General features: G+C 39.5%; 1 protein-coding gene across 1 annotated transcript in view; it reads left to right on the top strand.

The window, feature by feature from the left end:
- The window catches only part of CSMD1 (CUB and Sushi multiple domains 1), a 2,262,799-nt gene that overhangs the window by 1,702,309 nt on the left and 533,492 nt on the right, over window positions 1-26,998 (top strand). The window contains exon 12 of the mRNA XM_045286696.1: window positions 20,394-20,506. Coding sequence (XP_045142631.1) covers window positions 20,394-20,506 — 113 coding nt within the window. The remainder of the gene's footprint in view (window positions 1-20,393; window positions 20,507-26,998) is intronic.

Raw genomic sequence — 26,998 nt, 5'->3', positions numbered from 1 at the left:
TAATCTGCCAATACCATCGTGTTAGAATTATGGTAGCTAGACAGTAAAAACTAGTAGTTGAGTGACTTCTCATACATTATTCTTCTTTATCAAGGTTGTTGTAGTTCTTCTAGTGTCGGTGCCATTCTATATGCAATTTTAGAATAATCATGATGATAGGCATGCAAAGTATTTTAATAGGAATTGTTCTACTTACTTAACCACCTACCATTTGCCATGGGCTTATCTCTGGCACATGCAGACAGCATCGCGGATCAGTAGAACTGTGTTTCACAGGGTTTCAGTGGCTTCTTTCTCACAAGCAGATCGCCTGTGCTTTCTTCTTAGGTTCCCTGGGTGGACTTAAACCTCCAACATTTTAGCTAACCATCCAGTTCCTTAACCATTTGCATCACCCGGGCTTGGGAATTAGATTCTTAACGGTCCTGAATGTGCCGGTCCATTTCTTTGGAAAAACTCATCTCAAGCCAGTGATAGGTGGGTAGTGCAATCTGTGCTGTACTACTAGCCCAAAGGTTGGCAGATCAAACCCACTTACAGATGCAGTAGAAAAAGGCTTCACAATCTGCTCTCATAGAGATCCGGGCCGTGAAAGCTTTATCGATCATTTCTACTCTGCAATTCATACATTGGCAATGTGTAATGTAGCCCAGACAGAGCAGGTGACTATTGTCACTGGCTGCTCAATTGCAGTGTGCTTCCATTTCGTTTGGAGTTCTGTTCCCTCTAGGAGAGAAATAAGCTCATGTTGGTGGCCTTCTGTTGCTAATTCAGGGGTCAGGATTCACCAAGTCCATGTTGCTCTCTTTTCTGTGTGCTGCTGGACTGTTCCTCTACTCCCAGGGTTATACAGCAGCTCAAAATTTTCTTGCAGAATTCTCTTTTGATTGACTCTTGCACCATTCCCAGGGTTTAACCTAGTCTTTGTCTTTGTGCTTTTGAATAATATAGGCTGCACACAACAGCCAACCAAACCAAAACTCACAGCCATCAAGTTGATGCGGACTCATAGCAACCCCACAGGACAGTGTAGAAGTGCCCCTGTGAATTTCTTAGACTGTTAACTGTTTGGGAGAGCAGAAAGCTTCATCTTTCTCTGTGGAGTAGCTTCTGTTTTGAGATTGTTGACCTTAACAAACTGCAGCTCGACTTGTAACTTCTACGATACCAGGCCTCCTTACTCAATGACAGAGGATATAAAATAAATTCATTTCACAATATAGGCAGCCTTAGCTTATTGTTATTATTTGTAATCAGCAAGATTAGGATGTTTGGATTAGATGTTTTTCATAACTTTCCACAAATAAACACTTTATAATTCTCATATTATTGAGTGCACAGGAATTGGATCTTGCCGTAATGGACATATCACACACCATGTATGCTGTTTTACTGTAATGGGCAGAGTTAAATCAAAATGGAAGAACAACAACAAAATATCATTAATTTTTTCATTTTGATACTGATTGGGAAAAATCTTAATAACTTCATAACATGGATGAGTTCTCTCCAGTTTTAACCTTATATGTGGTTATGCTAACAACTGTCAAAGCTACTCACATGATGTATATTTCAGAGTCAGAGCACTGGTCTGTGCACGTGTCCTGGCAGTCAGTCCTGCTACATGTCATGTAAATAAACATTTCATCTGTAACTAGTGTGACAAGGGATCTAAGGGTTAGGACTTTCACACATTTCAGAATTGCCCTCTGGGCTGACTTGGTCTGATGCTTCTTGCTTGGCTAAATGTATTTGAAACTGTGCAAGACCTATGATTACAGTTATGATCTTCCAGATGATCAGAATTTAAATTATTTCTGCACTGGTTAATTTAATGACTAAATTAACATCTGACTCTGACTCTGATAGTTTTTCATCTGACAATTTACACCAAAGATTTGTTTCAGGAACCCCCACTTCTTACTAAGGTTATTTTTCTCTGTGCCTGAGAGTAAAGATTATCTCCAGATGCCTGAACAGACAGCAGACTGGGTCTTAACTCTCCCTGATGAACTGCATCTCACACTACATCAACCCAATTTAGGTTAATTATCAATTAGAACGTAGTTTAAAGAATTATGCTTTCTGAAGATTCTATATTCAAGAACTAATAAAAAAAAACCTTCAAAACATCTCAATGTGGGACTACTTTTCAATTTTACTTTAATCTCTAAAGAAGATTGACTTTTAAATTGGCAAATTGACAATTAAAATTAATGTTTTAAAGGTTTAGTAAACACTTCCTTTCCAGGTACCTCTCCGTGGAATACAGGAGTAACTTATTCCAGATGTTAGGTTGCAACTGTATCTTGTTTTGAAAACTCCATGGCTGTTCAGAATTCATTTATTATTATTACTTATTTTTGCTTTATGGTTTTACACATTGATTTTTTAAATTAATAAAGAAAAATTATACTGGCTTGTGTATAGTCCTTTAAACAGTATGTCTACCACATCAGGGCACAGAATAGTTCCATCTGCTTTGTAGATTTTCTAATCTGTTCTCTCAGGTCCCCAGATGTCAGAGTCAACCCTGACTCAGTTAGTGTTGGTTGACTCCACACAGTTACATGTCATACTGATAGCAAAAATCTGCCATACCCTTTCCCTATGGCCAAAGGGAAGATCTGTTAAACTATGAGATTGTTTATTGCTCTGTACACACAGACACTATTATCACTAGGAAGCAGAGCATTATACAATTATTTCATCATATAGATGTAATTAAGCTTTCAAGTACACCAACTCTTCTTCATGAGGGAAGATATTAGAAACAAACAAAGTTTTTGGAAAAATGGTATTAAACAGTTCCAGGGGGACATGTGAGAGGGGAAGAGGGGGAAATTAAAGTGGGTGTTAAACACAGAGACAAGGGAACAAGTGATCCAAAATCAGTAGCAAGGAGGGTGTAGGAGGTCTGGCAGGACTGTATCAAGGACAATGTAACCGAGAGGAATTCCTGAAACCCAAATGAAGGCTGAACATGATAGTGGGACAAAAGGAAAGTACAAAGAAATAGAAGAAAGAACTAGGAGGCAAAGGGCATTTATAGAGATCTAAATACAGGCATATACAGATATAAATACACTTATATACAATGAGGGGGAAACAGATCTATGTACATATATCTATAGGTTTAATATTAAGGTAATAGATGGACAGTGGGCCCCTACTCAAGTACTCCCTCAACACAAGAACATTTTGTTCTAACAATTCAGCAGTCTGAGATGCTCACCTTCCTGGCACCATTGCTGAAGACAATGGGTGCATAAGCAAATATGGTGAAGAAGTTGATGCTGCCTGGCTATCAAAAGATATAGCATCTGGGGTCTTAAAGGCTTGAAGATAAACAAGCAGGCATCTAGCTGAGAAACAACAAAGCCCACATGGAAGTCGCACATTAGCCTGTGAGATCAAGAGGCATTGAAGGGATCAGGTATCAGGCATCAAAGATGAAAACAATCATAACATTGTGAATGAGGGGAGTGCAGAGTGGGGACCCAGGGCCCATCTGTGGGCAATTGGACATCCCTTTGCAGAAGGGAGGAGACGAACCAGTCAGGGTGCTATGTAGCAATGATGAAACATACAAATTTTCTCTAGTTCTTGAATGCTTCCTTCCCCCTACTGTCATGATCCCAGTTCTACCTTATAAATCTGGCTGGACCAGAGGATGTATACTGGTACAGATAGGAACTGGAAACACAGGGAATCCAGGACAGATGAACCCTCAGGACCAATGGTGAGAGTGCTGATACCAGGAGGATGGAGGGAAGGTGAGGGAGAAAAGGGGGAACAGATTACAAGGATCTACATATAACTTCCTCTCTGGAGGATGGACAACATAAAAGTGGGTGAAGAGAGATGTTGGACCGTGTAAGATATGACAAAATAATAATTTATAAATTATCAAGGGTTCATGGGGGAGGGGGAAGCGGGGAGGGAGGGGAAAAATGAAGAGCTGATACCAATGGCTCAAGTAGAAAACAAATGTTTTGAGAATAAGAAGGAAACAAATGTACAAAAGAGCTTGACACAGTGGATGTATGAGTGGATTGTGATAAGAGTTGTACAAGCCCCCAATAAAATGATTTAATTATTAAAAATAAAAGATAATGATTGAAAAAAAATTTAATAAAATAAATAAAAGATAATGAATGGGATTTTTTCACAAAGTTTTTGAAACTCCCTTGTACACATTTTAGTATATGAGAATTCCCATATATGGAATTTTTATTCCCATATAAGGGAATTTTACTGAGCATTAAAGGGAAACAAACTATTGATAGAGAAAACCACAAGGGTGGATCTCACATGTTTGACGTTAAATAAAGTCAATCAGCTTTAGTCATTCCTTTCACACATTGATGGTGCCTTGAAGGTGCATGGGTTAAGCAAGGGAGTACTAACTGAAAGATCGGTGCTTGGAACCCACCCGCCGCCCCAGAAAACAGTGAGGTCACTGCTTCGTTGAAAAGGTACAGCCTCAAACCCCTATGGAACAATTATAATCTGTTATAGTCCACTCTGAGTCAGTTAGATTTGGTTGATTTTACACAGTTACATATCATACCTGTCGGATAGAACTGCTTTATCCTTTAGAATGGCCACAGGGAAGCTCTGTTAAGAAATGTCGTTGTTGAGTGCTCTTTCTCTCTCTCTCTCTCACCCCCCCCCCCACACACACATGCACACATGCACTCACACACACTCACATATCACCAGGAAGCAGAGCATCATAAAATTATTGCATCATGGTTATAATTAAGCTTTCAAGTACACCAACTCCTTTTCATGAGGGACAAGTTTGCAGCCCAACATGTGACCACTATGCCATCAGGGCTCTGTAAAATTAATCAGGTAGACATTGAATGGATTTAAAGCAGGTTAATTTATATTTCCTTGTACGTATTAATTTTAAAAGTGTACATTACATACATGGTAGGGCAAGAAATGTAAGCTTGCATTCAAGAGAGCAGAATTTGGTAGTAGACAGAAGACATTGAAGTAGGTGGCTATTTTAAACTTGTCTCTACTAAAGAATAACACACACACATATATATGTGTGTTATTATATATATTATATATATATATCGTGTGTATATATATATATATATATATATATATATATATATGCAGGATTCTACAGTGACAGGGGGGAATATCATTGTATAGAGTAGCAATGAGTGAAGAGAGCGAAGAGCGTCAAAAGATGAATTACATGTACAGTGGCTGCAAACCTGGACTCCAACACAGGAGCGACTGTGAGGATGATGCAGGACCTGGAAGTGTTTGCATCCTGTTGCTCTTAGGTTGGTGTGTTTTAGAGGCAACCCAAAGGCATCTAACAACACGAGACCAGGCACGTTAGGAAACAGCTTCAGGACAACTGTCAACAAACAAAACAAACGACTGCCAAATCATGAGTTGTGCTCCCACAGGATCATGCGTTTCAGGCAATGTTTCAGTGTTTGCCAGAAACTGAGAGACCAGTAAAGACCAATACATCTGGCAAATGAAAAGAAGTTAAGTAGAGTTGAAACATAAGACGATTTGAATTAATTGGGGATTACAATAGGTTATGGAAAAGCAAACATTTGATTAATATCTTTCTTTGAAAAAAAACCTAGATGTCTAAAAATTAAATTTAGTTAATTTAATGTTTCATTAGATAAGTTTATTTTCAGGTATAAATAAAAATAGTATATACTGTAATGTAGAGCAGAAAGAAAATTGTATTTATTTTTTAAAGAAATGAAACTTCTGTCTTACAATGGTTGTTGAATATTTTATTGAAGCAAGCATCAATTTTATTTAATTTAGACATTGGGGGAGGGACTCCTGTTTTAAACATAAGAGCAGTTGCAAAGGATAATGATATTATTTGATCCTTTGCTTTAAACACATCATCTAGCAGGGCTAGCAGACTAAAATAATTTTGGAAACACTCAAAAATTATAAATATAATTGATCATAACCAATCATGCCTCAAAACCTTTTCATAAGTAGAACAATCTGATCAATGGCAGCCTTATAACAAACTAGAAAACTTTGTAGTGACACCTGAGCCTGCTTTGATATTTATGTGATAGAAAGCACATTTTGTGTGCTCCACTAGTGCACTTGCTTCTTCTATTTCATGTCAGTCCAGAGACCAGTGCAAGATTGAGTTAAAGTTAAGTCTCATAAAGAACCATATGCATTTCAAATATAGGCTTTTAGAGCTATGCCCTAAGTGGTCATTTGGCAGTCTAAAGTCGTTGATATGTGAGAATTGGCTTCACAATAGCTACGTTTTTCAAGAACTTAACATTATCAAGTATAAGAGAAGTAGAATCGAAATCAAGAGACTGAATTAAGAGATTCTTTCAATGGTCCTTGTGTGAGATGTTCAATACTCTAACTAAGAAAGTGGAGATGGAGGGAAAACTATAGTGCAAGTAATGATAAAGAAGTCAAGTTAGCATAACTTGTTAATCAATGGACTTCTTAGGTGAGGGAATGCGAAGAATAAGGAACAACTTCCTCCCAGCTCCTTAATTCTAGCAACAACTGAGTGCTTACTCTTCTCTCTGTATATAGATAAAAAGATAGAGATAGAGTTAGATATAGAGATAGCTATAGATACAGAGCATGGAAAAATAATTTAATGATAAAGAGCTCAAAATATGGCGATCATTTGAATTAATAGCTAGTGGAAATGGGAAAGGAAACTAAGTTCAGAATGGCTCAAGCGAAGGGTATGTTGATTCTGTGCGCCTGGAGCTTACACATCATAAAAAAAAAGGGTAAGTACAAGCGTATTGCTATACAATTATAGAAATCTTTATTAAAGAAAAAAATCAAAACATGAAGCTACCATTTATTGGTATTTCCTCAAACTCATCTCTACACCTCTGAAGGTGCTGCTTCTATCTCTCTAACCTTGCCCTGAATAATACTGCTCTCAATGATTTATGCCATGTCAAATAAGCAGTTTGGGTTTTCTCAAAGACTCAATTGCCTTTTCATTGTTCTTTGTGTTTGTGGGAAGAACAATAAGTCTGGGGAGTGGGGGCGGGGAGTGAGGTCAAGATCAAGACTTTGGGTAGATATAAGGTAAAATTCTCTTAGGGCACGTTGAGTATCCTCAAAGAATGAGTCAGAGCAGTGCTGTGATCGACACCAGTCTCGACGCACTTGCCTGGCCTTTTTCTCACCAATGCAGTTTCTGATTTTCTGAAAGTTTTCATTGTATGCACTTGGGACAGCTCTGTGTGTCTGAGAAGTCTACAAAAGTGGCCCCTTCAAAATTCCAAAGTACAGTCGATATGGACTTCTGAGATGACCTTTGTGACTTCAATTTACTGGTCCCTTCAGAAGTTATTGTTTGGATTGCATTTTTTGAAGGCCATGTAACAAGATCAAGCAAGTGTATTATTGAGAGTATTTGTCTGCAGCCATTCACTGATCCCAGAGATACACTTAAAAACATTTGGTTTGGGGGAAAAAACAAAACCAAACAAACCAAAACATTTGGTTTGGAATGAACCTTTTCTTGTATAAAGTGGAATCTTGGTAGCAATACTTTTTTACTTACTTTCATATATGTTAATATAAATAGAAATTATTTATTGACATAGGTGTAGGTATAAACCAATAAATAATGGATTTTTAGGTTAATCCCAAATTTTGTTATGCATGTGGGGTGGATGTGTGGAATTTTCAAGAATGAAGAGGGTTCGTGAAGCTGTATACCACAATATGAATCAGTTTGTACAGGATGAATAAAAACTTAATGAAAGAAATAGTACCAGTCGCTAGAAATTTAATGCTTCGATTTTGTTGAGGCAATTTCATAAGTGAGACAGAAAGCTCGAAGCTCACTGCCATCATGTCAACGCTGACTCCTAGTGGCCCCCTGTGGGTTTCCAGGACTATAGCATTTATGGTAGGGGAAAGCACAGTCCTTCTCCTGTGGAGCTGCTGGTTGTTTTGAACCACCAACAATGCAGATTGCAGCCCAATGTATACGAATAGTGAGATGTAGCCAGAGAGAGAGGTACTAGTGCGATTTTTATCAGAAAGAGTAGCAGGGTCTCTCCTTAGAGAGGATGTTATGACTTTGTTTCTTGTCATTTGGACATGTTATTAAGAGCAACTATTCCCTGGAAAAAAGGACATCATGCTTGGTAAAAAGGGTCAGTGATAAAGAAGAATTGGGATACAGATGGATTGACAAAGTGGCTACAACAATGGACTCAAACATAACAATTATCAGCGAGATGCAGAACCGAGCAGTGTTTCATTCTATTGCACAGTTGACTGCTATGAGACCAAACTGCCTCAACAGCACCTAACAATAAAAACAACAACCATACCAAAATCCTATGTCTCTCCCTACCATCGAGTCAAACCCTACAAATGCCCCTGTGAGTTAGTTACCAAGACTGTAACTCTTTACAGGAGTAGACTGCCTTGTTTTTCTTTCACAGAACAGCTGGTGGTCTCAAACTGCTAAAATATTACAAAGGTATATATGCTTTTGAATGCATATAAAATTTAACCGATCCAACGTAATAGTTGTAACCTAGATTTGGGGAAACAAAAATGCCTCTGGAATTCATCTAAAATATCTGGAAAATAAACTAAGAGGATGATGTCAAAGAATGAAAGGAAGGACACAGGACGGAAGCAATGCAGTGGTAGAGTTCTTGTCTCCCACACTGGAGACAAGGGTTTTACTCTCGACCAATGCACTTCAAAACCGCCACCACGAGGCTGTCAGTGGAAGCTGGAGTCTTGTTATGATGTTGAACAGGTGTCAACAGAGCCTCTGGATTAAGACAAATTAGGAAGAAAGGTCTTGTGATTTACTTTAGAAGGAAAAAAAAGGTAACCCTATGGATCACTAGCATCCAGTCCTACTGTGAGTGTGTCTGCCACGATTTGGAGCTGATTGGACAGAAGGTACCAGCAGCAGCAAGGATAGCACACCTGCTCCCACATATCAAGAACTACACAATAACAAGGGAGTAGTGCTAGGACGGACAGATCAACAGAGCAGGGTAGTCATGTCAGAAGCAGACCTGTGTACACGAGGAATTTGGTGAATTATTCAGCAGCTCTTTCAAGCAGCACATAAAGCTTTTACTAGTGAATAAATGGGACAACTGCCTAATTCTGGGAGCTGGAAAGGCCAGATCAATATTTTGTATACCAAAGATATGTTGAATGTATTAAAGACTAAACCAGTTTTTTTAAAAAGAGTAGCAGAGTGCCAGGTAGAGTTCGAAATCCCAAGGTCTGAAATAGAGTAGAATGTAAGACAATTGGAGTTGAGAAAATCAAGAATCCCAAACTTAAATTAGAAATATGATCCATTTGGACACTCAGAGACTAGCCATCATGTCATAATGTAAAGATGACAATGGGCTAGTGTATGAAACAACAAGGACGAACAGCAGCAGAATGGAGCTTGCTTCATGAATGTTGCAGGTGTAAAAAACATATAAAATGGAAGTAGAAATGCAAACCAAAACGAGTGCTGGTCACACCTCTGTGGTATAGTAAATTTATTTGAAATTCCTCTTCAAACCATGTCTTGTTAAACTCACCAAATGAGTGGGTGGGACCATGCAAAGTCGGTATACGAATCATTTATAGAGGTGATTGGTCAGTTCTGTAATTCCATTGGGTTTATAAGAGTGAGTCATCTCAGAAGCAGAGAGAGAATCCTGTGATCAGACCACCAAGAAAGAAGAGTCACCAGAAGTGTGCCAGTGCGGTCCTTGTCTGAAGTGGCAGAGGGCAGGAGACGCTGTAGCACTGAGAGGATGAGGGGCAACACCAACACGGTGACGCTGAGCAGAGGGTGAGCTTCCTGTTCCATAGGCAGATGTCAAAGGACATACCTACCAGTATGCTGAGTAGAGGTGTTGTGAATCGAAGAACTCTATCCCTGCCATTTTGTAATCTGTGAAGTCTTAGTGAGCCCCAACAAGGAGCCCTGTTGGTCTCATTGATTGTATGTTGGGCTGTAATCCAAGAGGTCAGCAGTCTGAAACCACAGCCACTCCACAAGAGAAAGTTGGGGCTTTCTACTCCTGTAGAGAGTGACAGTCTCAGAAACTCCTGTAGGGTTGCTATGGGTCAGGATGGACTCAAGAGCAGTGAATTTGAGTTTGAGTTTTGAAGTCGCAATAATACTGAGCATTATCTATGAGCTCTGTCTGGCCATTGCCAAGGGTTATTGAACCAAACTCAAAAATCGAGCATGGTGGAAGGAATGGCTGGTGTCAGAATAGGTTAAAGGAAGATGGAGGATGGACACATGTCTGACTTCTTCCTTGGGGCATGTGGCTTTGGATTGCTTTGAAGTTGTGTTCTCCTTCTCTCTCTCTCAGATGTGACTCCCGGGCGTGTCCTCAACACCTAAGAAGTATTTGTAATTGTTAATGACAATTAAGGGGAGAGAATTAAAGGGAGAAATACTATTTTCTACTCAGATTACATATGCCCCAAAGGTCACATGGATTAAGATTCAATATAAGAAAACTAAAATTTTTACAACTGCACCCATCGGGAACATTATAATCAGTAACATCATAAGACATAGAGAAAAGATTGAAGCTCTTATGGTAACAATTTCTCTAAGAAGAATTACTATCAGACTAGACCCAAGGAGTCAGAGATTAAAGAAGTCCCAGCTAGTCAACTCTTCCAAGATGCTATTCTGATCCATTTCCCCCCTACTTCTCCCGTGTGTATATTCTTTGGGAAAAAAATCACATTTCTGGGTTCTTCAATTTCCTGAAACAACCTACAGAAAGCCACCAAATTTTAAAGGTATGTCTTACATGGTGGTGGGTGTTGTTCAGACCCAAATCTGAAGGTCAGGCAGAAGTGAGTTAAATTCAGGCTCAAGAGTCAGAAGAAAAAATACCCCCAAATCACTGCAAGTCTTCTTGCTTATACCGAAGTCCAGCCAGTAAATAAAGATATTTATTTTTAGGAGATGTGTGGAAGAATCATACAGCTGTATCAGCATTTACACCCCAACCCCAAGAAAACAAATGATGGTGTCACACTTTCTAGTAAAGTAGTCTTAGAGATAAACCCAAAGAAACAAAAAGCATGACTTACTTCACCCCTTCTACTGAGATAGAGTCTAAAGATGCCCACATGGATAACGGTGTGACTTAGTTCATACCCTCTAGTACAGTGGTTCTCAACCTACCTAATGCCGCAACCCTTAATACAGTTCCTCATGTTGTGGTGACCCCAACCATAAAATTATTTTTGTTGCTATTTTGTAACTGTCATTTTGCTACTGTTATGAATCATCATATAAAAATCTAATATGCAAGATGTATTTTCATTGTTACAAATTGAACATAAATAATTAAAGCATAGTGATTGATCACAAAACAATATGTAATTATATATTGTGAAATATTTGTGTTTTCCGATCATTTTAGGCAACCCCTGTGAAAGGGTTGTTTGACCCTCCAAAGGGGTCATAACCCACAGGTTGAAAACCACTGTTCTAGTAAAGTCAGGTCTGAATCCCACCATAATCTTGTCCTTTAGTAGAGAATGCCCTTCCATGGGATTATAGTTACAGGCATAGAATATAGAATTATAATGTTTCACATAAAGAATTTTGGCTTGAAGGGCATATTAATTGACTACAACTCAGTTGTCAAGAAATTTATCTTGTTTATATCCACAATCATTGCTCCTGGAAGTAGAAGTCAAGAAATCAAATAACATATTGTTAGGCAAATCCACCATACAAGACCTCTTTAAAGTATTGAACAACAAGGATGTCACTTTGAGGGCTAAGGGACACCTGACTCAAGGTATTTTCAGTCACCTCATTTGCATTTGAAAGTGGGAAAGTGAATAGGGAAGAAAGAAGAATCAACCATTTCAATTACAGTGTTGACAAAGAACATTGAAGTACCGTGGATTGCCAGAATAACAAGCAAATCTATCTCAGAAGTGCATCCGAAATGCATTTTAAAAATGAAAATAGCAAGACTTTGTTTCACATCATTTAGATATGTGTTAATTAAGGAGAGCCTAGTCTCTGGCAAATGGCATTTTGTTTAGTGCAGCATAAGGACAGTGAAAAAGAGGAAGATGGTCCATAAGATGTCTTGACCTAGTGTCTGGAGCAGTGAGATACACACAGCAAGAACTGCCTGGCCAGACGGTGTTTCATTCTGTTGGATGTGCAGTTGCTGTGAGCCATGACCACTTGATGGAACATAACAGCAACAAAGGTCAAGTATACATTAGCATATAAGTGAAATCAATGGATAAGCTTATATTATTCCTTAAGTAGATATAAACTTTATTGTGCAATAACATTTTTCTTCCCCAATCTAAAAATGTGAATTTAAATTATATTGTGATATAATAAGTGGCTACATATAAGACCAACAGGTAAATATGTATACCTACTGCTGTTGTTAGGTGCCATCCAATCAGTTACAGCTCATAGTGATCTTATGTACAGCAGAATGAAGCACAGCCCGTCCTGCACCATTCTCACAGTTGGTATTCTGCATGAGTCCTTGTTACAGTCACTGTGTCCAGTCCATCTTGAGGACTGTGTTACGCCAGGTTGACTAGAGAAACAAATTCAAGAACACTCATGTATATGTAAGAAATTGCTTCATATCAAGGAAAAAATCGAATGCCAAGAAAACATCCCAGCCTAGTCAAAACCAAGTCCATAAATCCGATACTAGTCCATAAATATTTCCTCAGTCTCATGCAGTCACATGCAATGATGGAGAATGCAGGAAGATCACAGGTCAGTGGGTGAAAAGTCTTGGGGATTCAGTGGCAATACAAACATCACAGAGATTGTGCAGGTCACCACCATGTGGCTTGTTGAGGTCTCAGCATGGCTCCACATGGCTTGTCCACAGGAAGGTAAGGTAGAGAGAGGGTGTGGCCAGTTTCAGGGAGAAAAGAGAGGTATTTCCCAGAATCCTCATGAGAAGGCCACACCCACATGGAGGCATCATCAGGCTGTGACCTGACTGATAGGCTAGACTCCACACCATACTTTTTTTTAAATCATTTTATTGGGGGCTCATACAATTCTTATCAAAATCCATACATACATCAATTGTGTAAAGCACATTTGTACATTCATTGCCCTTATCATTCTCAAAACATTTGCTCTCCACTTAAGCCCCAGGCATCAGCTCCTCATTTTTCTCCCTCCCTCCCCACTCCCCCTTCCCTCATAAACCCTTGATAATTTATATTGTTTTGTCATATCTTGCACTGTCCGTCTCCCTTTACCCACTTTTTTGTTGTCTGACCCCCAGGGAAGAGGTTATATGTAGATGCCTGTAATTGGTTCCCCCTTTCCACACCACCCGCCCTCCACCCTCCCAGTATCACCACTCTTACCACTGGTCCTGAAGGGATCATCCGTCCTGGATTCCCTGTTTCCAGTTCCTATCTGTACCAAGGTACATCCTCTGGTCTACCCTGATTTCTAAGGTAGAATTGGGATCATGATAGTGGGTGGGTAGAAAGCATTTAGGAACTAGAGGAATGTTGTATGTTTCATCATTGCTACACTGCACCCTGACTGACTCATCTCCTCCCCATGGCCCTCCTCCCCATGTCTAGTTGCCTACAGATCGGCTTTGGGTCGCCACTCCACACTCCCCCTCATTTACAATGATATGATTTTTTGTTCTTTGATGCCTGATAACTGATTCCTTCGACACCTTGTGATCGCACAGGCTGGTGTTCTTCTTCCATGTGGGTTTTGTTGCTTCTGAGCTAGATGGCCACTTGTTTACCTTCAAGCCTTCAAGAACCCAGATGCTATAACTTTTGATAGCTGAGCTCCATCAGTTTTATTCACCACTCTTGCTTATGTACCCACTTTGTCTTCAGAGATCGTGTAGAGAAGCTGAGCATTATGGAATGCCAGTTTAATAGAACAAAGTATTCTTGCATTGAGGGAGTACTTGAGTGGAGGCCCAAAGTCCATCTGCTACCTTAATACTAAACCTATAAATACATGCACATAAATCTATTTCTCAATCCTCATATATAAATATATTTACATATGTACATGCCTTTATTTATACCTCTATAAATTCCCTTTGCCTCCTAGCTCTTTCTTCTATTTCCTTTTACTTTCCTTTTGTCCCACTATCATGCTCAGCCTTCATTTGGGTTTCAGTAATTCCTCTGTTATATTACCTTTGATCATGCCCTACCAGGCCTTCTACACCCTCCTCACCACTGATTTGGATCACTTGTTGTTCCCTTGTCCCTGGGTTTGTTAACACCACTTCCTTTTCCCCTACCTCCCCCTCTCCTATGTCCCCTATACTTATTTATCAAGTTGACATGAAATTATGTAACTACCCCAAGAACCTTCCTCTTTTTTGCTGGCCCTCTACTTTACCAAGCTTGATGCCCTCCTTCAAGAACTGATCCTTCCTATTAACATGTCCAAAATATGTAAGATGAAATATAGGTAAGGAAAATAGTACATATGTAAATATTGTTGTGGATACTTAGGGGAGCCCTGATAGCACAGTCAACTAAACTTAATTGGATTGCTACCTTTGAGGTTGATGGTTCAAACACACCAGCTATTTTGATAGAGAAAAACGAGGCTGTCTGCTCCCATAAAGATTTACAAAGCCTTGTATATTCTACCTATGGTCGCTATGAGTCAGAATCAACTAAATGACAGTGTGCATTTTAAAAATATTTCTACAAATCTGTAATGCCATATTTATACTTATAGGAGACACCTACAAACTTACTAGACACTGAAACTGAACATTTAATGGTTAAGGACCTTAGTCCTTGGGGACACCTAGGTAAATTGGCAAAACACAGTTCATATGCGTAATGCTCTACATTATAGTCCAGTGGCTCTTAACCTGTGGGTCGCGATCACTTTGGGGATCGAACGACCCTTTCACAGGGGTTGCCTAAGACCATTGGAAAATACATATTTCCAATGGTTTTAGGAATCAAGCCACTGCTCCTCTATCCGGCTCCAGGTGGGTCCGCCCACATGTAGATACGCCCACATATAAGTACCCAGCATGAAGACTGTTACCCATGCTACACCATGCTTCCAGACACAATTTCATTTTTTGTCATTAGAAATAAATATTTCTCAATATATAATCATATATAGTTTTGTGATTAATCACTATTCTTTAATTATGTTCAATTTGTAACAATGAAAATACATCCTGCATACCAGATGTTTACATGACGATTCATCACAATAGCAAAATGACAGTTATGAAGCCGCAATGAAGCTAATTTTATGGTTGGGGAACCTCACACATGAGGAACTGTATTAAAAGGTTGTGGCATTAGGAAGATTGAAAACCACTGTTCTAGTCAATGAGTAGTTTCTGGGATTTTATAAAGTTGTGATTAAAAAATAATAATAACTGAAATAAAAATTAGTGCAAAAGACTAGCGACCATTGTGAACCATGGGCTTCTCTAACTTGACACCAGAGAAGGTGGATGTTGCCACCCCCACTCTGTGCCCCTTGGAGTAGGATCCAAACAGAGTCCCATGTAGAGTGAGTGAAAATGTCCAACCAAAGTGACCAAAGAAGCCCCTACTGACTGGTCTCAGAGACCATGGGAAAACCCCTTAGACTGTAACCTCACTTTTATAGCTTGAAACTAAAGGTATGCCCAGAGACCAACTTTCAACTACTAATGAATTATGAAAGAGGATGTGTAGAATGTGCCTCTAGAAACAGTTAACACTACGACAAGACCAATACTGCCCCCCAAAGGCGGAATTTACCCTGAACCATTGAGTGCCGGGAGGGGCAGAGGAACTGGAGAAAAGGAGGCAAGGAATTCCAGAAAGAAAGAAGGACTGATGACACATTGTTACGATTGTCACTGCTGTCAGGGAACAATTTGTCTACAAATTACTAACTGGAAATTGAATGTGCAAGTTAAATTTTAAGCTTCAAGATTCACAATATTTTTTTCCAAGATAAATAATAGCTACTTATAATGGCTATGAATAAAACCCATTTTAGCTTCAGAAACAATAATCCAAAGTGAATAGGAACAAAGAAAAGACAATAACAAAACACTAGTTGAGATAGAAAATGAACAACCAGGATCCCCCTCAAAACAAATAAAGACCTTAAATCTCATTGGAGATAATCATTGGATTGATTTTGTAACAATTTTTTTTAGTTTATTTTATTAGTTTTTTAATCGTTTTATTAGGGGCTGATACAACTCTTATCATAATCCATACATACATCAATTGTGTAAAGCATATTTGTACATACATCGCCCTCATCATTCTCAAAACATTTCCTCTCCACTTAAGCCCCCGGCATCAGGTCCTCTTTTTTCCCCCCCTCTCCCGCCCCCCTCCCTCAGGAGCCCTTGATAATTTATAAATTATTATTTTGTCATATCTTGTCCTGTCTGATGTCTCCTTTCATCCACTTTTCTGTTGTCCGTGCCCCAGGGAGGAGGTCACATATAGATCCTTGTAATCGGTTCCCCTTTGCAACCCACTCTCCCTCTACCCTCCCAGTATCGCCACTCTCACCACTGGTCCTGCAGGGATCATCTGCCCTGGATTCCCTGTGTTTCCAGTTCCTATCTGTACCAGTGTACACCCTCTGGTGTAGCCAGACTTGCAAGGTAGAATTGGGATCATGATAGTGGGTGGGGGAGGAAGCATTTAGGAACTAGAGGAAAGTTGTATTTTTCATCGTTGCTACATTGCACCCTGACTGGCTTGTCTCCTCCCTGAGACCCCTCTGCAAGGGGATCTCCAGTGGCCTAAAAATGGGCTTTGGGTCTACAATCCGTGCTTCCCCTCTCATTGGCTAAGGTTTTTTGTTCTGATGATGCCAGATCCCTTCAACACCTTGTGATCGCACAGGCCGGTGTGCTTCTTCCATGTGGGCTTTGTTGCTTCTGAGCTAGATGGCCGCTTGTTAACCTTTAAGCCCTTTGTAACAATTTTATAACAATTTTAAAAGCAAATCTTTAAATCCTGAGATTATAATATAGATTAGATAGGATTTTAAAACAAAACAAAACAAAACAAAAAAAAAAAATATATATATATATATATATAAAATTTCCCTCTAGTTGTGCAGTTGATTCCAGTTCATAGTGCCCTGTAGACCAAGAAGAGTGGCCCACAGGACTCCCAGTGCTGTCAGAACCATAATGATTTTTCCTCTGGTATGGCCCTGCTTCGCATGTCAGTTGAGGCTGTGGGGAACCTAGCTTGCTTCTCTGTGTTCTGGATCCTTCATCTGGCTCCTTGGCTTCCGGTACTTAGGCTTGAGCCAATGGCCACCCATATTGCCTGCTTGCCCCGGGAGCCCTCTGATTTGCTGACCTTAGATGCCTCTGTCTGTGCATCCAACAGCCCTATCTTGCCAGTTTGCCTTCTTGCATCCTGGTTTGTCCATCCTGGCAGCTACACAAGTCAAGAAAAAAACCCTAGCTTAACATCTCACCCACAAATTTGAACCATAGTAAGCTTACTAATTTCTACCACTGTGGGAACAATTTCTGGATAGAACTTTATTACTCTGTGTATGCAAAGCCTAACTAATTTTGCTTCTCTAGAGAACTCAGCCAACACAACGGTCTGAGTACAGATAAAAATAAACTCATTCAAAAACAGTATAGGTCTCACCTACTTTGAGCACGTTATTAGCAGAGATCAGTGCCTGGAGAAGACACCGTGCTTGGTAAAGTAGAGGGACCGTGAAATAGAAGTGGGCCCTTAAGATGTAGTGATGCAGTGGCTGCAACAATGGGCTGAAACGTGAGAACGGCAGCGAGGGTGGCTCCATACCAGGCAGGGTTTCCTGCTATTACAGTTAGTTGCTGTGAGTCAGCGCTGACGGAACAGCACCTCCAACAACAGCAGCACTTTGTGACACATCTTTAAAAAATAGGACAAGGAAAATACAGAGAATGTATAAATATTTTCTTTCAAAGGACAAATCTCAGATTGATAACATGATTATCAACCTAAGCTAGGGAAGTGAAAAGCTGTGACGTACGGGGGACCTTCATAAGTTAACTAAGCACTCTAGATCGAGAAAAAGAACCTTTGGGAAAAAGTGTTCTCTGTGCTGTGGCTCGGCTGCCTCTGGTTCCTCTCCCACTTTAGGCAGGGTTCTGGCACACACTCTGTTGGTGGCTTTTCTTTTTTCATGGTCATGGTCATGGAATTCTGGGTCACTTTTAGAAGAATGGCCAAATTGACCAACCCCCACATTAGAGTCCTCTGAAACGCATTTGCGTACTTTCATCCCATCACCGAATCCGAGGACCTGAAAGTTCAAAGCCTAGGGGGCAGGGCTGACAGGAAACTGTAGTGATTCTAAAAACAACAACACAAAATATATCCTCGATGCTTCTAAGCCTGAATTGTAGTTTTTTTTTAATATCCTATTAAACTGTGAATTCTGTGTTCAGTGCAGCACATTTGTTATCCCAGCAGAGAGGAGGTAGGGTGCTGTTGGAGGAATTAGTGTCAGAAACGGCAGAGTGTGTAGGGCGGAAGCACATCTTACCTCCAACTCACAGAAACCAGCCTCTGACGGACGATGTTGATGGTGTTGATTCTCTTCCCCTGCTGCAGCCAAAGAAAGTCAGACACCACCACTACACGCCATTCGAACACAACTATAAGCATAGGCAAATTTCCTTAATGTATTCTAGAACAAGAATTATGGACCACATAATTTTATTTCGAAGCCTTACTGACCGTATAGGACAGAATAGAACTGCCCCTGTGGGTTTCTGAGACGGTAACTCGGTGAGACTAGAAAGCCTCCTCTTTCGCCCACGGGGCTTGGCTTGGCAAGCAAAGCTTCCTATTGCTTTCGAACTGCTGATGTTGAGGGTTAGCAGTCCAATGGGTAACCACTGCACATTTCTGTGACACAAGATCAGCTCGCTGTCAGTGAGAGAACTTGATCATTTAATTAATATGACATTAAAGAAAAAATACACACAAACGAATCTATGGGTGAGAAAATGGAAGCGGAGAAGCGCGTAATGACTTGTAGCTGGCAAGAGAGGCTCCTGGGGGGCTGGTCATGGTCTATGTGTTTATCTACATAGTAGTTCACAGGCAGAGTCGCTTTGCAGAAACCCAGGATGCTAGACATTTGTGATGCTCATATTGTCAATATGTCATATTTTAATTAGTTCTAATAAAAAAGAAAACGTTTAACTGAAAAATGAAAACAAATTAAAAACATTGCAGAGACAGATCTTTAGAAAGTATACATATCTAGGTAATGAACATCACTCTCTGAAACACTTTCTTTTTCTCAATTTGTGTGTGACTTACTTCATATATAATAACTGTTGTCCATCTTCCGCTGGTGAGTGTGGTATTCTCTGTTGCCCAAGCAGAAAATACTAGGTTGATAGACAAATTATATGACTGATGGAGCAAATCATGTGTTTATTTTCCTGAAAGCAAAGCTTCCTATTGATTAGAGACATTTGTTTGGGTTGAATTGATTCCTTTTTCCTTCTCACAGTTTCTCAATTTCAACAGGCTGTTCTGTCAGTATGATGCGTTCCATCAGTGGATTTACTGTTTCACCAGCTGACGGGAGCCATGATGTAACTGTTTTGTTGCTGTATACTGCTTCATTGAAAACTGAAACTTCCACTGGTGTGACCTGGACATTAATATAGAGAGGGAAATTTCCATTTAATAAATTATTGCCAAGCCTATTTAAACTAAGCAGGCTATTCTTTTGTACTCATCTCTTAATGTATGGTTAAATATATTTTAACAGAGATGTTGAAGTACAGATAATATGGCATATACAGACTAAAGACTCTGAACATTTTGATAATGAACTGGTGCCACTGTTTAGCTGAGAGATGCTTTTTCCTGAATGATGTTGTATTATATGCATGCAACTATAGACCCCTTTGCCATATGATAAACAGCTACGTTTTTCCAAGACGATTTTCACACAGACTGTCCACACTCCTAGAAGCCCAGCAGTGTCAGGTCAGCAGGGATGGTTGGTTGCCCTGAATTGATTTTCCAACTAAAAGAGACGCAGTCACAATCATGGAATAGAATCACTTCTGTCCATTGACAACAAGTGTTATGTTTAAATGTTAATATGGACTACAAGTGGTTGTAGAACTTTGAAAGAGGGCCTTGCTACTTACACAAAGGTGAGGCTGCTCTGTTAAAATTACACAGATATAATGACTCTTAGCTTCACTGTTATATTTATAACAGTTCCTTAATTAGAACTAACTTTTAGAACACTATCAAGTTAAGATAGACATACTTTTTGCTTTGAGTAATTATTTTTACACTTCTCATCTCTTCAGACTGACTGGATCCAGTGTTCCTGATCTTATTGTGAGTATGAGCAACCAGATGTGGTTACATCTACAATCTGATGACAGCATTGGCTCACCTGGATTTAAAGCTATTTACCAAGGTAGGACTGGAATACAATTACTTATATTTACAGCTATGTTCCTGTAAAGGGCAAATATAATTCTGTGTGTTTTAAATATACATAAAATCAATAAGTAAGTACAATGATTTTAAGTTGGGAATAGCAATTTTCATATCCCTGCATTATACTCTGCTTATAGTTCTATTCATGAATGAAAATTTTAACTTCCTGAAAGTGTGATTTTCCATAATGAGAGTTATAAATATTGGCACTTATTTTAAAATGTGAGCAATGAAATGTGTGCCTTCTTGTAGATCATGGTACTTTATTTCCTACTGACAGATGGTCATCATGATTATCACTCAAGTTAGTGGTTATGATTATAATAAGTAGTTAGGATTATGACTATTTTAAAGAAAGCATACATAGGACTCGATTCAATTAAATTATAACCTATTATGTACATATTTGGGGGAGAAACTTTTTATTTTAATCATGGAAAGTACACAAATACAGATAGTTAAAAAAAACACCATTAAAGTATTTGCCTAGGAAAAACATTCTTATTTCTGGAGTAATTAAACATAGTTCCCCAAAAGGAAATGAGCCTTCAGGGAAGTTGGCTTCATTGTTGAGACGTGATGCGGATGATGGATGATTTGCCGTCATGAAGTAAACAATGTCTGTGCAAGTCGTTGCGCAACAAAAATTATAACCCAGGACATCGGGCTTACTGTCCTGTATTTTCAAGAAGAGCAGCACAATATTTCACTATACTGTTTCAACTAAAAGTCTCCTAGAAGGCAGGTATCTTTTGATGGTAGTGTGCTAATTGGTCATTTTAAAAACTTTTTTACTATGGAAAAAAAAGCTTAAATAAGAGCAAAAGAATAATATCAAGGACTTATAATTGTGAGTCTTTTCAAGCTACACCTCAATATTCTGTTGTTCATTCTGTTGTTAGCTTACAAATGTGTGGACAATAGAAGCCTGATTTAAGGGTGCTTCTGGATTCCCAGCCTTAGCTCCACCGTACCTTTGTTCAAATACCTCAGGTTTCTCTTGGGAAACTCGTCATGTTCTCTACTAGATGCTCTCACACTCTCTAAGCTTCATATGCAAATGTATATTGACATATTGATTTCAAATTTATGGTCACCTTGTGTGGGCAGAGAACTGCTCTATTTGATTGTTAAGGCTCTAACCTACCTGGACGTACATCACCACATATGTTTCCTGAGGAATCTCTGGGAGGATTCAATTCCCAGTCTTCAGCTATGTTTCCTTAACCAGCTCTTAACCACCCCCACCACCCAGGGACTCTGTGAGTGAAAATTGACTCAAAGGCAACTACAAATAACGAAATTCCTTAAAAACATAAAAACAGATTTTCCTCTCTCTGCTTGCACACCACCAAAAATAACTAAATTAACAAGGATCCTGGCACTTTAAAGTATTCAAAGTTTTCGTACACAAAACTGAATTTTATACCTCTATTCTGAAGGTTGTCAGTAGCTATTAAAGCCCAATTCCAGTTATTTACGACAATGAATATATTTGATAACGCAGATGACCCTTGATGGAAAGCAGAGAATTTCAAAAAGAGGTTTACTTATGTTTTATAGTCTAAGCCAAACATTCAATGTATGAACTAAATGCATGCATACCATTACAACAAATGGGAAAGAAGGGGAATTCCAGACTATTCCATTCTGCTTAAAAAGAACTAATACATATATAAAGCTTCAATCATTTAAACAGCACTAGAAAATACTGCATGATTTAAAATAGGAAACATATCAAGTTTGTATCCTTTCACCAGAGTTCTTCACACTATAAACTGAGAATCCAATAAATTAGATGAAGAACAAATCATCAGGATTGGAGGAAGGCTCATTAGCAACCTATGATATACAAATGACAAAATCTAGCTTGTTGAAAGCAGAGGACTTGAAATATTTACTGATAAATATAAAAAAATGGCCTTTAATATGGATTACAACTTGATGGGGAATAAAAGAAAAAGTTCTAACAACTCAACCAATAGAAAAGATTGTGATAAATAGTAGAACGTTTGAAGTACTAGAACTTCATTGTACTTGGATCTACACTCAATATTTTTGGAAGCAGCAGTAAAAAAAAATCAATTGAAGTATTGCTTTGGGCAAATCAATAGCACAAGACCTAGTACAAGTGTTAAAGAACAAAGCTATCACTTTGAGGACAAAAGTGCACTTGACCTGCCATGGGGTTTATACTATGTATGTGAAGAATTGATCATTGTCATTCTGCTGTTGGTGACGAAGGAGCCCTGGGGATATCGTGATGTGTTGGGCTGTGATCTGAAGCTCTCTAGTGGGAAACCATGAGACTCTACGGGAGAAAGACTGGACTGCTTATTCCTGTCAACAGTTACAGTCTCAGAACCCCCAAGGGGGCAGTTCTCCCCTTTCCCCTAGGGTCGCTATGTATCGGCACTGAGCCTGTGGCACTCTGTTTTTGGTTTTGTTTGGAACTGATGGAGAATATTGAAAGTACTATGAACGGACAGGAGAACACCACCCCTGAAATTCTTAGAAGAGGTTCAACGGAGACACTTCTCTAAAGTGAGGATGGTAAGAGTTCTCAAGTACTTTGGCCATGTTGCCAGAAGAGACAAGTCCTTTTTGCCAGAAGGACATGCTGCTTGTTCAACTAGAGGGTCAATGAAAAAAGAGAAAGATTCTCAATTAAATGGATTGATACAGCAGCTGCAACACTGGGCTCGCATGTAACAATTATGAGGGTGGTGCATGACCTTGTAGGGTTTGCTTTGTTGTACCTGGTGGCACTAGGAGTCACAGCCAACTCAAAACCACTGGATTTTATGTCCTAGCAAATAGCAAGGAAGCAAGATAGAGGGGAAATCTTGAATAGAACATAATGTAAGAAAATGTTCACACTATTCTGACTCTCCAAACCCAAACACACTACCATTGAGTCACTTTATGAGGAGGTGTTCCCCCCACCCCCCATCCCACCCGACCCCCCCCAAAAAAATCAGGAAAAAGCTCCACTTGGCAGAACTTTCATAGCATGCGTTTTCGCCACTAGGTGAACATTGAGCCACTCGCTCTGAGTTAGTGCACCAAATGGTTTCAGCTGGGAAGGTTCTCTCTGGTCACAGTGAATTTTTCGGTGAAAGCAGTTTTGCTCGAATCTCATTTTTTTTTTTGTTTTTTATGGCTGGTTGAAGAGAACTGGCTGTGGCAAGGAAATTTTGTTTCCTGCTCGGGAAAAATGCCACAGAAACTGTTGTGATGTTGAGCACAGCTTACATGGACAGCACTATGGGAAAACCGCAAGTGTACAAGTGGTTTTTGCAGTTCAAAATGTGAAATTTTGATTGATGACGAACCTCATTCTAGACTCTCAACGTCCCGAAGGGATGAAAATGTTCTCAAAACTCATGCACTGTGCCCAACGATTGACATCAGACCACTGAAGAGATGGGGAGTTTCTGGTGTATCTTGGAGCTCAGTTCAACAAATTTTAATGGAAGATTTGGGACTGAGAAAGGTTGCTGTGAAATGTGTGCTTCGGGTCTTGAATCACTAGCAATAAGAGCTTCTACTGGAAACATACCTTGCCTTTAGAGAATAGCTCTCAATTGACCTAGACTTCTTCTTTTCCAAGGCGATGAGGCATGGTGCTATTCTAACTACCCCAGAAGCAAACATCAGTCAAGTCACCTCACCCAAAGGAAGCTTGTCAAGTGAAATCAAAGATCAAGATCATGTTCATTTGTCTTTTGTTGTTGTTTTTGTGAGGGACTTAGTGCATTTGGAGTTGGTTCCACCAGGTCAGGCAGTTGATCAAGCTTTCTATTAGCGGCTCTAGAAAGATTGCATAACAGTGTGTGACAAAAATGGCCTGGTTTGTGGTAGACAGGAGACTGGTTTTGTCACCACGACACATACTTACTCATGCAGCCTTCTCAGTGTGCCAGGTTTGGGCAAAAAGCAGCATGCCTCTCTGGCCCCACACACCTTACTCACCTGTCCTGACTCTGTGTGACTTCTTTTGATTCGCGAATGAAGAGCACAGTGATTTGATGGCATAGAAGAGGTGAAGACAAAAGTGAGGGAGGTGCTGTCAGCCATCCAAACAGATGAGCTTGGAAAATGTTTCCAAGAAAGGAATCACAGATTTGACAAATGTATTAAGTGTAATGAAGAGTACTTTGAAAGTGCTAAGGTTGATTTGAAAAAAAAAAATTAAATACATAGCTTTGAAAAGAGCCTCCATTTCGGGGGGTATACCCTCTTGTATACTCATACTGAACCTTCGTCGTGCTTTCTAGACTGTAATTTTTCTGACTAATTGTCAGATAAATGTAGTCCCTAACTTTGTGGTTAACACCCTGGTGTCTAAACTACAGCACCACCGAGGACCCTTATTTTGCCGTCAATGGTCATATATTGGCCAATTCGCTTTAAGTGCCTCAAAATGTAAATCATAAAAAAACACAATTTTCCACCATTTAGATTGTTTTACTCTAGGGGAAGTGATTTTAAAAAGAAATAATTTATATGTAAGATGATTCAGGTTACCATCTTATGCTGGCAAAATTTGTCATGGAAAATGACCATGGTACAGAAGATATGGAGAGATAGCTACATTGCTGGTACAATTACAGAATTGTGCAGCTACTGTGAAAGAAAGCATGATACTTCCTTGAACAAATTGGAATATAAAGACTGTATTATCCAGAAATCTCCCTACTTGATGTAGATTCCAAATAAATAATGAAAAAAGCATGCACAGTTTCATGTACACCCATGTCTCTCACCCCACTATCCACGATAGCATAAAGATGTGCACAATCAAAAGGAGCCTCTCTGGGGGAATGGATAGATACACGTTGGTACCTGCACACAGTGGACTCTCATCCATCCTCGAAGAACAGTAAGGGAACTGACAGACACTTCAGGGCCTGGACACATTTGGAAGACATTATGCTCAGCAAAAGAGTCAACCCCATAAAACAAGTACTGTAACCACCCAGTTCACAGTAAAACTTTGTAGAAGAAAAAAAGTTCTATGATAATGAGAAGATTTGTCAATATCCTTTTCTATTAAGTATAAAATAGATGATTTCATACTGGAAACATAGGTGGAGAGAGGGAACTTCACAACTCTTTTTAATATGAAATGATATGATATTTGCATCCTACTCAAAGGTTAGGGGCAGAATTCAGCGATAATTGCAGATTACTTCCCGGCATTTGGACTTTGGGATCTGACCTTTAATTGAACTTCTATTTGACTATAGTTATTCAAGAAAGCATGGCAGAAGTATATTTTCCACATGACCTATACTTGCTACTGCCTTTGGTTGAATCAGAAAGCCTCAGTGAAATACTAAAAAACTTCCAACACGGCATATTGCAGTAAATTAACTCCAACCTTATGAAGACGCATAGCATGAGGTTTATAATAGGAAGAAAAGCGAGGCTAACATTATTCCCAGAGTGTGAATCTTTCACTCACCGATGCAGTTTCCAATTTTCCTAAAACTTTTTCATGAAAATTATGCTTTTCCTATATTACTGAAGAAAACCTCTCAATCTTATTTCTTTGGAATCTCACAATATTCTGAGGCGATTTCTCTGCCATGAATTTAACCGGGCTACTATATTCCCTTCGATATACTGGGCCACGATATCCCCTTCGATATACTGGCCAGTAGATCCCCTTCGATATACTGGCCCAGTAGATCCCCTTTGATCTACTGGGCTAGTAGATCCCACTGTTTGGTAGGGTTTGTTGAAGGCACCCGAATCAGACTAAGATAAATGTGTCATTGGGATCAAGTTGCGAGCAATCATCCACTGATCAGAGAATTAGGTATATGCACGTACCCATGAACTAGGACTCTAGTAACAGTGCATTTTAACTTGCCTTCTTTGAGAAAAAGACATGGAGGACATATCTTTATGTAGCCTCCTGAGATACATGAGAGAAGAGAATCCAACTTCTCAGCAACAGGCCCCCACCCTCCAGGTTTCATTTACCTTATTCTGACTCCAACCATCACTCCCAGAACACTCTACGCCTCTGCTGGGTTTGATGATCCATTGCAATGGCCACACAGAACTCACAGACAGTGCTCATGATTAAGGGGGTTGTTAAGGTAGATAGTAGATTATCACAAGCCAGGATCATTAAATATTAAGGACGTAAATATTGGTTCATAATAGCACCTTGCCTCAGCAGCAGCCGAGTCCCTCTGGTCCCCAGCCTCTCAGCCATGTGGTCCCTTGGCCACTGACTATGTGCCCAAGAAGCCTGCACTCCTGCACAGAGAGGCAGAATTGTGATACATGGATAAAATATTTAACTCATCAAGGGTTTCATTTTACTTGTGTCTCAAGTAAATTCCCATGGAGTAGTAGCTGAAAAATAAAATGAAGGGGAAATCTGGGGCACAATTCCAAAGCAAATATGTCACTGTGAGGGCTAGAGTAAGCCTGAGCCAAGGCCTTTGGA

This window comes from Echinops telfairi, unplaced genomic scaffold, assembly GCF_000313985.2.
Source record: "Echinops telfairi isolate 266 unplaced genomic scaffold, ASM31398v2 ScPeMD7_9;HRSCAF=40, whole genome shotgun sequence".
Taxonomy (NCBI): domain Eukaryota; kingdom Metazoa; phylum Chordata; class Mammalia; order Afrosoricida; family Tenrecidae; genus Echinops; species Echinops telfairi.
The sequence above is the reverse complement of the archived record's forward strand: the minus strand, read 5'-3'. Positions and strand labels throughout refer to the sequence as shown.